Source organism: Gekko japonicus, unplaced genomic scaffold (genome assembly GCF_001447785.1).
Source record: "Gekko japonicus isolate JY-2015 unplaced genomic scaffold, Gekko_japonicus_V1.1 scaffold6, whole genome shotgun sequence".
NCBI lineage: Eukaryota > Metazoa > Chordata > Lepidosauria > Squamata > Gekkonidae > Gekko > Gekko japonicus.
This window is the reverse complement of record NW_015166417.1, coordinates 3,888,639-3,901,465: the sequence shown is the minus strand read 5'-3', so window position 1 is coordinate 3,901,465 and position 12,827 is coordinate 3,888,639. Positions and strand designations below refer to the sequence as shown.

Below are 12,827 nucleotides of genomic sequence, written 5' to 3'. Positions count from 1 at the left end.
CCTTTGCCATCCCCTTCTTCTTTTACCGTCAGTCTTTCCCAGCATCAGGGTTTTCTCCAGTGAGTGCTCCCTTCTCATTTGGTGGCCAAAGTATTTGAGCTTCAGCTTCAGTATCTGGCCTTCCAGGGAACAGTCAGGGTTGATTTCTTTTAGGATTGACTGATTTGATCTCCTCGCAGTCCAAGGGACTCTCAAGAGTATACTTCATCCTAAATGATCTTCCCCTACCTCCAAAGAGCAATGAATGTCAGTCTAGGGTATTGATAGAGAATTCTTGACATGCAAAGTGATAACAGTAACAATTTCTGACATCTCTTCCATCCCCATTTATGAAGGGTGCATGCACAGTATTTGTCGGAATGAAATTATTTCAGATGTATTGTAACATGTGAGGCATTCAGGCTCAATTCATGAGACATGCTATGGTGGACAAGACTCTAAGAGGATGAATATATGGCTACAATTTTTCACAAAAATTGGCACGTAAGTTCTGAATTACTGTGATGCCATGTACTAAGTTCCTGGGATAAAACTGCAAGTAGAAGTTAGGGGAATGGTTTGCAAACTGAAAATGGCAACTATGAATGAATAGAACCTCCAATTTACAAGTTGTTCTATTTAAGAACACTTGGTTTTATGCAGTTAATTGTTTGTGCAGAGAAGTTTTAAGTCTGCTTATGATCTGATTATATACAAGTACAGAAAGCGTACAAATGAACTGAAAACTATAAGGTGACCTTTGAAACTGAGTTTTTGAAGCACATATTTGAAGTGTATTTGTGTTCTATTCACCATGTTTTTTAATCTGTTGAATGATTTTTGTTATTATAGGTTCAGGATTTTAGTGTAGGGCTTGCAATAGTTGAGCCTGAAATGGTAGTACTTAAAAATAAAATGTATCACTTTTTAATACTCCCCCCGGTGTCTGGCTTTTGATTCCCTTCTTGTTGCCTATAGAGGAATGCATATACTAATCAATTGACATTAGGCAAGAGACTGAAGTGGAGGGATGGGGTCTTAGATTTGGTTTTGTGGATTGGAACAGGATTCTCTTCATTTAAAGGAATGCTACTCTATATTCTCTCAGTCCTGGAGGATCCAGAAGACTTGTCCAAGTGCCTCTCTATGCCATATGTGTCTTACCTACTTGTTTTTCAAGTGGAAAGTATCTCTCCCTCACTATACTGGCCAGAAGTATGTTGTGACAGCTGATATCCCAAACTTAGAATTAGTTTAGGTCAAACTGGGGGGAAATCTTGATGAATCTCTTGGGCTAAGTGAAAGGTATCGTAGTAAACTACTGGATATTCATATACTGGACCACTTTTCTTATTATGTAAGGGAAAGTGTTATGTAGTATACTATCATTTCTACAGCACAGGTAGCTTGAGGAGCCACTGTATTCAGGTCGGTATACTGAGACAGTTGTCTCTACAGCAGGGCCACAAATGGGATTAGCCTCTATTGCCTTTACTAGGTAGGCTAGATAGGCTCCATTTTTTCCCCTGTCAAGGATACAAATGAGAAGGACTTCTCTTAGCCAGGCTTGCACAGATTTTGGCTGGCCAACCAGCATTTCCAGTAGTCTCCCTGGCTTGGCTTTCTCTGCTTCCTTTTAACCAGCTGTCCACTGAGGAGATTTTACAGGGAGTGTAAAGTGATATACCTTACAAGATGCAACAGGAATGGTGTGGCTGGGTTTGTAGCAATGCCTTTGCTCCACCACATATGATAGCATTCCTGCTGCATTCCAGTATGGGAAGCAGCTTGGTACCATTAAGGAGTTACTCAGTGCCTCCTGTTTTGCTGGCAGCTTTTACAACTTTGTTCTTTGCTGATGGAATATACTTGGTATTCCTTTCGGGTCCCAATAATTAAATTTCTGGTTAGTACTTTAATTTTTTCGTGATTGTATTTGTGGTTCCTTGAGCAGTCTTTAGGTTTCTATTCCTGTTGAAACTGTTAAGAGATACTATTTTGCTTCAGATGGTGGGGAGCGCTCAGCTGTTTTTTGGGCTGTCTTTTGCAGTCCCTTTAAAGGGCCTGCACAAAGCCTGAAACAGCTGAGCAACGGGGAGCACCTCCCTGCTGCTCAGCTGTTTTTGTGGCTTTTGTGAAGAACAGAAAGCAGCGGTTTAAAGGGACTCGGAGTCCCTTTAAACCCTTGTTTTCTGCTCCATCCATGAACCACCACAAACTGCTTTAAAAGTTTATGGAAGTTCATGACTGTAGACCCATCACGAACTTCTGTTTGTGAACCATGAACAGGGCAAAATTCATGATGAATTTTGCTTTGTGGTTCCATTTGTGCCTATCCCTATTAGAGAAATTCATGCATGTCTAGGGAAAGGAATTTTAGAGGCTACTGCAATTCAAATGGAACTGGCTCATAGAGCGGTATGTCACATATTACCTTGGAGGATTTCACTAAGCATTGGTCGCTTGCAATAAAGCCAGCTGATAGGGGTGGGGCCAGTGGTTATTCAGAACATATTTGACTAATATATGAGGCTGAAAAACTGTTGAGTGATGTGTTTTCTTATAGCTTGATTGGAAATAACTTTAGTAAACATATACTTTCAGTTATTAGGACAGTGGTATATGAGAGTCTGTCTTTGGGACACATAGTGAATTGGTGGTGTCCTCATTTTTAATTATGTTTCTTTGGTTCCTGTTACTTAGAATGGCCAACATTCAGAATGATGAAAGATCTTCCAAGAAGATCAGTTGTGTTCAGCTCTACTTGCATATTTGAGCCATTAGCTATATTTATTGACTGTCAGATAATTCTCTTTCTCTCAGCTATGAAGTCTCTCATCAAAGACAAAATTTTGTTTTGACCGTTAAAGGAACACTAGGTATATACCTTGCAAGGAGGATTGTCTGGTAGCTGAATCTTTTTTTGATGAAGGGAGAATTTAATGCTGTGCGCTATTTTTTCATGAAATTACTTGATACACTGTTGGAGAAGAATTATTTTCACTTTCAGAATCACTTCTTTTACTGCATCCCTAGTATGATTATGGGTAGTACTGTATCGCTTAATATCACGTATTTATCCATGTTAACTTGTGAAGAGATTTACTTTCCAGTCTTCCAGCTGGGTGTTTTGACACAGTTTAGGCTGTATCTTCGCTTATATTAATGACATTTTTTCAGAGCCATTCATTGTAACTTTGAATTGGATCAGCAGTCTCCATCCAATTATTTAATGTTCTTGTACTCATAGAAGGATAGTGTTTCTTAACACAGAAGTACATGTTTAAAATTGCAAATGGAAGTAAAATTGTGTATTAAATCCCCTGAAGATAATTCATTTTTACACCATTTCTTCTGCATCTAGGCAATAATCAGTCAGTCTTTACACATCAAATACAATTCTTTTCTTCTTGGAGAACATCAGTCTGACTTACTGATGTCTAGATTTTTTAATTATTTTTTTAGAGGGACACCCAAAAAAGAACAGCAGCTGGTTTTTCTTTTTTCTTGTTGCTAAATATACACATCCTTATCTTGATACCAAGAAACTGTATCCTCAGAAAGAGACATTTTGGATTCCTGCCTTGAGTACATTGTATCGTGAAGGGCTGAATGATAGGCTAGGTTTATCCCCATTCATTCAAAGTAACTCATCTATCATGCTATGATTCTTTTACTTTTTTGTTCTGTAACTTTAAATATGTGCATATTGTATAAGACTAAGCCTTACAGAGAAAGACTGCGGGAACTGGGAATGTTCAACCTGGAGAAGAGGAGGTTGAAGGGGGATATGACTACTCAAGTATTGGAAGGGCGGTCATTTAGAAGAGGGTAGGGTGTGTTGGTAGTGGAGGGATAGGACTTCCAAAAATGGGTTAGAATTACAGGTAGGGAGATATCGGTGGGATATTAGGAAAACCTTTTTAACGATAAGGACAGTTCTGTGGTGGAATCAGTTAACCAGGGATGTTGTGGGAAATGTTTAAGAAGAGTTTGGGTTATTATTTCTCAGGGATGCTTTAGGTCATCCTGCACACTGCGGGGGCCGGACTGGATGGTCTTTAGGCCCCTTCCATCTTTTTGATTCTGTAATTCTATGACTGAGGATCTGGCTTATGTAGCTCCTCCTTTTTGGATACTGAAAGGGGAAAGACAAGGTTGTTCTGTCTTTTTTTAATGTTGGCTTTTATTTTCCTCTTGGTTTTTGGAAATGGTTTGGCACATGGGTTCTCTGAAATCATTTGGGGAGTTCTTTTTTGGGTTTTTTTTTTACATGTATTGAGTGTTGTCAATAGAGTTAGGATATTTGAAATGAGTTCTTGAATGTTTTTGAACAACTTTCAGTTGAAAGTACAACTTCTAACATTCATACTTTTAAAATATTATGTTTTGTTTAGGCAATATAGGAGGTAGTGTACAGAAGTCTGATCCAAAGAGACTTTAAATGTGGATTATCATTATTGCTTTTACCTCTGAGAAAGGTAGTGATTGAAACAGATTTTGACTTTCTGTCATCACTTTTATATCTAGGTCTTCTTGTACTTGGTACTTCTTTCTGTTTGAGAATGGTAGGGTTGATACATGGTTGGTTACCCATTTAGTACACAATAATTTATCAACCACTTTGTTGCCAGTGTTAGGCCTAATGTAGTGCTGAATGGAGCGTCTTCTATAGACAGCTGTATGGCTGTCCAGTCTGCGATACTGTGTCAATGGCACAAGTGTTCTTCTGCAGACTAGATTTTCTCTTAGGAAGGAATACCGGACTCATGAATCAGTTCTATGCTTTAATACCTGTGCTCAATAATTTAAAATCCTAATTGTATTGCTTTAGCTATAGCATGAGTATCAATTGAGAAAGAAGTTGTCATTATTTTTCTGAATTAACAATATTTTCCCTTCACTCTAGGATTCAAGTGCCCTGTTTGTTCCAAGTTTGTATCTTCAGATGAAATGGATTTACATCTTGTGATGTGCTTGACAAAACCAAGGATAACCTACAATGGTAAGAAAGTAAGCTGATTACTTCACGTATTAGGGTAATTAGATTAATACAGTGTTAGCTAAGATTTACAATTCAGATTTTTTTTACTTAACACTGCTGATACTCTACCTTTCAATCGATCCCTTCTTGATGACTTCTCCCCCCCAATTGTCTTTTCTTTTCCTATCCAAGTCCCCCCCCCCGCATTTTGCATTTTTAAGTTCCCCTGTCTGTTAGTGAGAACATTAGTTGAACAGATAGGTAATTGGGAACTGATTTGGATGTAGTCATGGGGATTTCAGTAATTCAAGTGACTCTTTTCTTAGTTCTACATTTGTTGCAGTGTTATCTGTACTGAGTGTTTGCAAATAGCTTTCTCTGTGAGCCTCAGCTTGAAGAAATAACAGCTAAAGTAGAGAATTAGAAATCCTGATGACTTTCATACCACCATAAGGGATACAGACTAACATGCAGGTCAGGGAACTATGGATAAGAACTGGAGGCACGGAAACTAAAAAGTAGGGTGTAGGCTACTGGATCAAGAGTTCAGGTGTTCCCGCTTGTCCATGTCCAGCTTCTTGTATCCAACTGTGCGCTGAATCAGCTTCTTTTCGGAGTACAAAAGTATTGTAAGAAGCTGTTATAGTCAGGGGTCATTTCCTGCAGGAGCGCACAGGAGCGGAGCTCTGGCAGGAAAGAGCCCTGGAGGGGGGAACATGCAACAAGCCCCACCCCCTGCTCCCAGCAGCCCTCAGTCAGAGCAAGAAGCAGCCAGGTAAGTTGCAGAGCCCCCCCGGCCCCCTGGTCCCAAACAGTCCAGTGGCACCTTTAAGACCAAGTTTTATTCAGGTACAAGCTCTCCCTCCTCTGTGAGGACAGATCTGCACGTCCCCCCCCCAATAGCTAGGAATCCAAAACAGTCCAGTGGAGCCTGAGCGGTGGGTGTTGCCTTCTGACACACTTCCGGTGAGGTCAGGGGGTGTGGCATATGCAAATAAGTTATGCTAATGAGCTCCTGTACCTCTTTTTCTACGAAATGACCCCTGGTTATAGTTGATAACTACTATATCTGCATTCCCATTTTTTAGAACATGAATTGCCTCCTTTAACTGACTGTTTCAGTTCTCTAGATTTGTTCAGCATCTTCATTTCAGTTACACTGAGCTGCACTTGGGTTCATCTTTGTACCCTTAGAGTAGTGTGCTTATTTAAGGAGTATACTGAGGACATATTTGAAAGACAATGTTTGCTTAAATTAAAAAAATAAATCTGAGATGCTCAGGTATTCTGACATGAATATAGCTTATATTTACGTTTGTTTGTTGTTTAGACATCTTGACACAACTTAAATCTCAGCATTCCACAGTTAAGGATACATTTGCTCATCAGTCTCCAATTTTGACATATTTATTTCCTTCACTATGTTTTCATCCAGAATCAAACCCAAACAAATGGTAGTAAGCTTGTTGTTCCTATTTGGTCCTTGCATCTGTTAAATATCTTCATTATGCTGTATGCTAATTTGCTGCCCACCTTCTACCTATATGTATGGACTGGTAACTACCCAATTTTTAAACTTGTTGTTAGCTGCCCTGAGCCACTGGGTAGGGCGGGACAAAAATCTCAAAAATAAATAAATAAATAAATAAATAAAATAAATTTCATTGTACCTGAAAAAGTGTGTGTGCACATGAAAGCTTATACCTTAAATAAAACTTTGGTGGTCTTAAAGGTGCCACTGGACTCAAATTTTGTTCTCATACTTTCATTGTCAGTAGTTCAGAGGCTAGTACTTTACAAAGCCGTACTGAATATGTGTGATCATTGGTGCAATTAAGTCCTTCATCTAATCTTTCAGGGTTTTTTTTTCTGTATTATTTTGCTTTTTTTTTGCTGTATTCTTTTGTACCCTTTTGTGGTGGGAAATTTCAACTACTGCAGATTAGATCAGTTAAAAAGTAAGAGCCTTTTAGTAGAAATGCTGATGGGAGCATGGATCTCTGTGTTAATGTAGTAGGATCCTTTGTGCCTAAATGTACCTTGATTAATAGCTTGAGCAGTCCTGATTAATATTCATCTGATTGCTTAGTACTTGGTTGCTTGGTACTTGGTGTGCCTCTGCTTCTCATTGCAGAATGCTGTTATTCCTCAGTAAGGTGTGTTGAGATCAGTCTTCACTTTACCCTTTGTCCTTGAAGTGACCTTCTTATATGTGCACTAGCAGAGGAGCGGTTCTTGGACTCAAGATGGAGGGCAAACAGAAAACAGAGGCTTCATGACAACAGTTTTGACTCCTACCTATTCATCTAGTTGCTTTCTGTCTTAGAGGTATATGTGGTTTTGATGGTCTGCCAAGCCACATATACCAAATAACAACTTACCATAGTGTATGTATGTGTAGCAACATGGTCTGTTTTGTCCCATTAAGTGTCATGTGACATCTTACAGCCAGTGTTCAGGAAGCAGAAGAGTGGTAAAACCTTCTCTGCCTGTCAGGATGATTTGATTACTTTTTCATGTACTTCACAGAAGAACATTTTCATGTATTGAGCAATATGGTGAAACTGTAGCACCAGGTGTATTTGACCTTTGAAGGCAGAGCTCCCACCAAATAGCAGAAATAGCACATCCATGCTCTTTCTGAAAATGGAAGTAGCGCTGCTTTCCATGAGTGGGTGGCTGGCCTTTTTAAAGTGATGGCATAGATGTCAAGTGATGATACAGTGCTTATAACCTAACCACTTACACAGTGAGGTTTTTCACGTTTGTGGGGAGAGGGTTTTTCACTTCTGAGTCCTGTTATATATTTTTTTCAAATGAAAAAGTATACTGATAGAATATGCAGTTATTGAAAAAAGACAATGTAGTACTTAGCCCAAGGTTCCAGAGGAGATCTGGGAAATTACAGGCCAGTCAGTCTGACTTCGATACCGGCTGAGTTGGTGGAAACTATTATTAAGGAAAGAATTAATAGGCACATAGATGAACAAAAACTATTGAGGAAGACTCAACATGGGTTCTGTAAGGGAAGATCTTGTCTCACTAACCTGTTAGTGTTCTTTGAGGGGGTGAACAAACATGTGGACAAGGGGGACCCAATAGATGTTGTTTATCTTGACTTCCAGAAAGCTTTTGATAAAGTTCCTCATCAAAGGCTCCTAAGTAAGCTCGATAGTCATGGGATAAAAGGATGAGTCCTTTTGTGGATCAATAATTGCCTGATTAATAGGAAACAGAGAGTGAGTATAAATGGGCAATTTTCTCAGGGGAGGGTGGTAAGCAGTGGGGTACCGCAGGGATCAGTACTCGGTCCGATGCTTTTTGACTTGTTCATTAATTATTTGGAGTTGGGAGTATGCAGTGAAGTGGCTAAATTTGTAGATGACACAAAGTTGTTCAAGGTGGTGACTCCATGAAATTGCTGAGCAGTTGGGTTAGAACAGATAAAAGGAAATACTTCTTCACCCAAAGAGTGATTAACACATGGAATTCACTGCCACAGGAGGTGGCGGCAGCTACAAGCATGGACAGCTTCAAGGGGGAACTGGATAAACATATGGAGCAGAGGCCCATCAGTGACTATTTGCCACAAGGTATAGATAGGAACTCAAAGTCTGGGGCAGGTGATGCACTGTATTCTTGGTGCTGGGGGGGGCAACAGTGGGAGGGCTTCTAGTGCCCTGGCCCCACTGGTGGACCTCCTGATGGCACCTGGTATTTTTGGCCACTGTGTGACAGTGTTGGACTAGATGGGCCATTGGCCTGATCCAACATTGCCTTCTCTTATGTTCTTATGTTCTTAACGTCTCCTGCCTTGACAACCCTGTGGGATTGCCAGACGTCGGCTGCAACTTGATGGCACTTTCTACGACTAGCACGTAAATGTTCTCCTTGTCACAGCCTAGATAGTGCTGCATTTTGACTTCAAGTAACTGTGGCCCGCTGTTGATGGTTCACCTACCCTGTTGAGAATAAGGCAGAAACATTACAGTCAGCATGAGCCACTAAGTCTGTGCATTTGTGTGAGAGATGTATGTTTTGACCTCTTAGAAGCAAGGGTAGGGCTGTATGTTACGGTAAAATAACAGAAGCTGAGCTCTGACATTGATACATTGAACAAATGTGCATAAATCTCTGATTTCTCTTCTTTAAAAATCTTGCTCTGGTTTTCTGGTCATGAGAGGGACTGTTTCCCAACACTGAAAATTCTGTTGAGTCACCAATCTGACTTTTTAGGTTTTAGCAAGTATTTCATTTTCAAATATATCTTTGCCAACATATGTTCTGTAAATCCTAAAAAAGAAGGGGGGGGGGGGGGGGAATGATTCTTGGAAGGCTAAATTCTGCACCCTCTATGGTATGCCGCTCTCCTGAAGGATCACAGCTTATTCATAGCCACGAGGAAACCTGTATCCTTCATCAGGACCGGTTTCCCTGACAGAACACAATTAACACTATAGAAATGTAGCAGTAATTTTTAAGGGGATTTTAAGGCCACGCCTAATTTTCCTATTGTTCTCATGTAGCCTTGGTTCAGATAACCCTAAAATTAGGCAGGTCTGGTACCTTGCATTGTCCTCCTACAGTGATTACTTCCTCCAGATGACATGAGGGGGGAAAGCTCCCCAGAAAGAAGATCCCTCATGAGTCTCATGGGGAAGTGGCAGAGCTGTCTCTGGGTGTCTCCTCTCCTCATCTCAGCTGGGGAGGGGGTTGGTATGGTGTGCAGCGCAGGTGCTTCTTTATGTCATCCATGCAGCGTTGATTGGTGGAGATTGGAGAGGGGGAATAGTGGCAGTTAAGTCTTTGTCCAAACTAATAAAGTTGCCTGCCATGGACCAATGTGGTGATGGGTCCTCCTGGCGGATAAGACTAACCTCAGTAGATTGTGGCAGAGAGATATATTATTATTATTATATTCAGGGCTTTTTTGGGGCAGGAATACAGGAACGGAGTTCCGGCTGGCTCCCAAGTTGGCCACGCCCAGCAGGAACTCATTAGCATAATAGGCCACACCCAACAGCAGGAACTCATTAGGATTGGCTACATTAGGGGTGTGTGGCCTAACATGCAAAGGAGTTCCTGCTACAAAAAAAGCCCTGGGTTTTGACAACAAACAAGGTAAACAGAATAAGAAGCAAAAGGTGGGGGTGGGGGTGGCTGGATGACCACACTTCTGGTAACATGGGGGTGCAGCCTAATGTGCTAACGAGCTGTGTTGTCAGGGGTGTGGCCTAATATGCTAATGAGTTTCTGTTGTTGGGTGTGGCCTATTATGCTAATGAGTTCCTGCTGGGCTTTTTCTACAAAAAGAGCCCTGATTTATATTATATTATTATATTAATCCTTGAGTCTGGTCATATTTTTGATAGATCTGCTCAATGATGGCTAAGCCAACAGTTCAGATAGACAATTTAAGGAAATTTGAGCCGATTTAAACAGGTTTTGGGCAGGAGGGTTGGTTCTGTTGGCCGTCCACTGCCTCAAGTAAAAGCCTGGTGGGATAGCTCCATCTTACAGACCCTGCGGAACTGTAACAGGTCCCTGATCTCATAGGCCCATTCCACCAGGTCAGGGCCAGGGATTACCAGTCGATCAGGGCACATATGGGGAGAGGCAGTCAGCAGGTATGTTGGTCCCAGGCCATTCAGGGCCTTGAAGGTTAAAACCAAAACCTTGAACTGGATTCGGAACTCTTATTGACAGCCAGTGCAGTCTGCAGAGGACTGGCTGATTGTGTACCTGCAAGGGCTTTGCAGACAGCAGGCACGCGGCTGCATTCTGCACTAGCCGTAACTTCCAGATCAGGCACAAGGATAAGGTCACATAGAGTGAGTTACAATAGTCTAATCTGGAAGTGACCATTGCATGGATCACTGTAGCCAAGTTGCAAGATGAGAGGCAGGGGACTAGTTGCCGAACCTGCTGAAGATGAAAACAGGCTGATTTGGTAACCACTGTGACCTGGGCCTCAGTCGATAAGGAGGCATACCTAGACTCTGGACCCTGGATGCCGGGGCAAACAATGCCCCATCCAGGGCTGGAAGCCAAATTCCCCCACTGAATCCCCCGTGACTCAGGTACAGGTCCTCCATCTTCGATGGATTCAGCTTCAGCTGACTCTGCTGCAACCAGCCAGCCACGGCTCTCAGCACCAAGTCCAAAGTATCTGGGACCAAGTCCAGTCGGCTGTCCATTAACAGATACAGCTGGGTGTCATCGGCATATTGATGACATCCAAGCCCAAGATCATGGATCAGCTGAGCGAGAGAGCACCTATAGATGTTAAATAACATCAGGAAGAGGATCGCTTCCTGAGGGACCCCACAATTCAATGGGAATAGTAGGGAGACCCTCTCCCTTAGCACCACTCTCTGTCTGAAACCTTGGAGGAGAATAATAATAATAATAATAATAATAATTATTATTATTATTATTATTATAATTATTATTATTATTATACCACCCTCCCTTGAAGGGCTCAGGGTAGTTTACAAAATCATTAAAATACAAGAGTTAAAATAAAATATAAATAATAGTTAAAACATTAAACAGCACAGTGCAATGCACATTGTCTAGTTATCAGTGGCCTAAATAAAATTATGCTCACTCCCAAGGGCAGGACCCCTGCTGGCAGCGGGAGAAACTACTTTTGCGGGAGTGCTTCCCTGCCACCAGCCAGCTGTCCGGCAGAGGGAAATCCCGCCCCCAACTGGCCCAAAAGGCAGTGTGATTATGTCACCTGGAAGCGACGTCATCACGTCGCCGACATCACATGGTGACATTCTAGTTTTGGGGGGGAAACCATATGGTAAAATTGACTACAAACCATAGAGCATCACCCCCAACATCGGAGACGTGATGACATCGCTTCCGGGTGACATCATTGCACCACGTGTGCAAAGCATGCACGGCAGAAGATCCTGCTGCCAGCTGCCAGGTAGGACCTAAAATCTCTAAACTGAACTAAGCCCTGCAGGTCGTAGATGTCTCTAGGCAGAGAGTTCCACCAGGCTGGGGCCAGGGCCAGAAAGGCATGTATTAAGTTTCCCAAATCCCCCCGGGGGGCAGAATTCCCCCCGGTTTCGAGCCCCGATTCCCGCTCCCGCGGAATCAGGGCCCGGGGGAAACCCCACCCCCGTGTGTGCGTCACCCGGAAGTGACGTCGCACGCTGGGGGCGGGGCGACGCCATTTGAGGGGAAAACAAAGAGTTTTCCCCTCAAATGGTGTCACCCTGCCCCAGCGTGTGATGTCACTTCCGGTGATGCTCTGGAAGCGCAAGCGCGCAAAGCGCACGCGCGCACGCATCCCCGGCCGGCTCTTGGAGCGACAGGATGCTCCCCCGCCGGTAAGCTTTTTTGATTTGGCAATCCTAGCATGTATGTGTGCAGTTTTTGTTTTTAAAAGCAACTTTCAGGTATGTGTTTACTGTTGCTGCCAGCAATTCTCACTCTGTTGGGGTTTCTCTCTCTTTTTTCCTTTCTGAGAGAAGTGAACAGTGTGCACTGAAGTCCTTTTGGTTGCTTGCCACAATTACATTCTCAGCGATTCTAAAATGGACTTTAGAAGTATGGGGGGGGGAATTGGATGTGCTCTGCACTGGTTGCCCATCTGTTTCTGGGTACAATTCAAAGTGCTGGTTCTTACCTTTAAGGCCCTAAATTACTTGGGGCCAGGGTAGTGGAAGGACTGTCTACTCCCATACTGTCCAGCCGCCAGTGAACCATCTACCTTGCTGAAATAGTAGCTTTCTGTGAATAGTAGTTCCCTGAATGCAGGAGAGGGGAGCTAAGTGCTAAAGATTGTATAGATGCACATACATATTTAAAACCCAAGTCTCTGGTCTGTTCCCTGGAGGGTAGT

The 12,827-nt window shown here is 42.3% G+C and overlaps 1 protein-coding gene across 1 annotated transcript in view; it reads left to right on the top strand.

The window, feature by feature from the left end:
• LOC107110751 (E3 ubiquitin-protein ligase ZNRF2-like) overlaps window positions 1–12,827 on the top strand; it is an 80,142-nt gene that overhangs the window by 30,313 nt on the left and 37,002 nt on the right. The window contains 1 exon segment of the mRNA XM_015411557.1: window positions 4,889–4,984. Within this exon segment, the coding sequence (XP_015267043.1) occupies window positions 4,889–4,984 (96 nt within the window).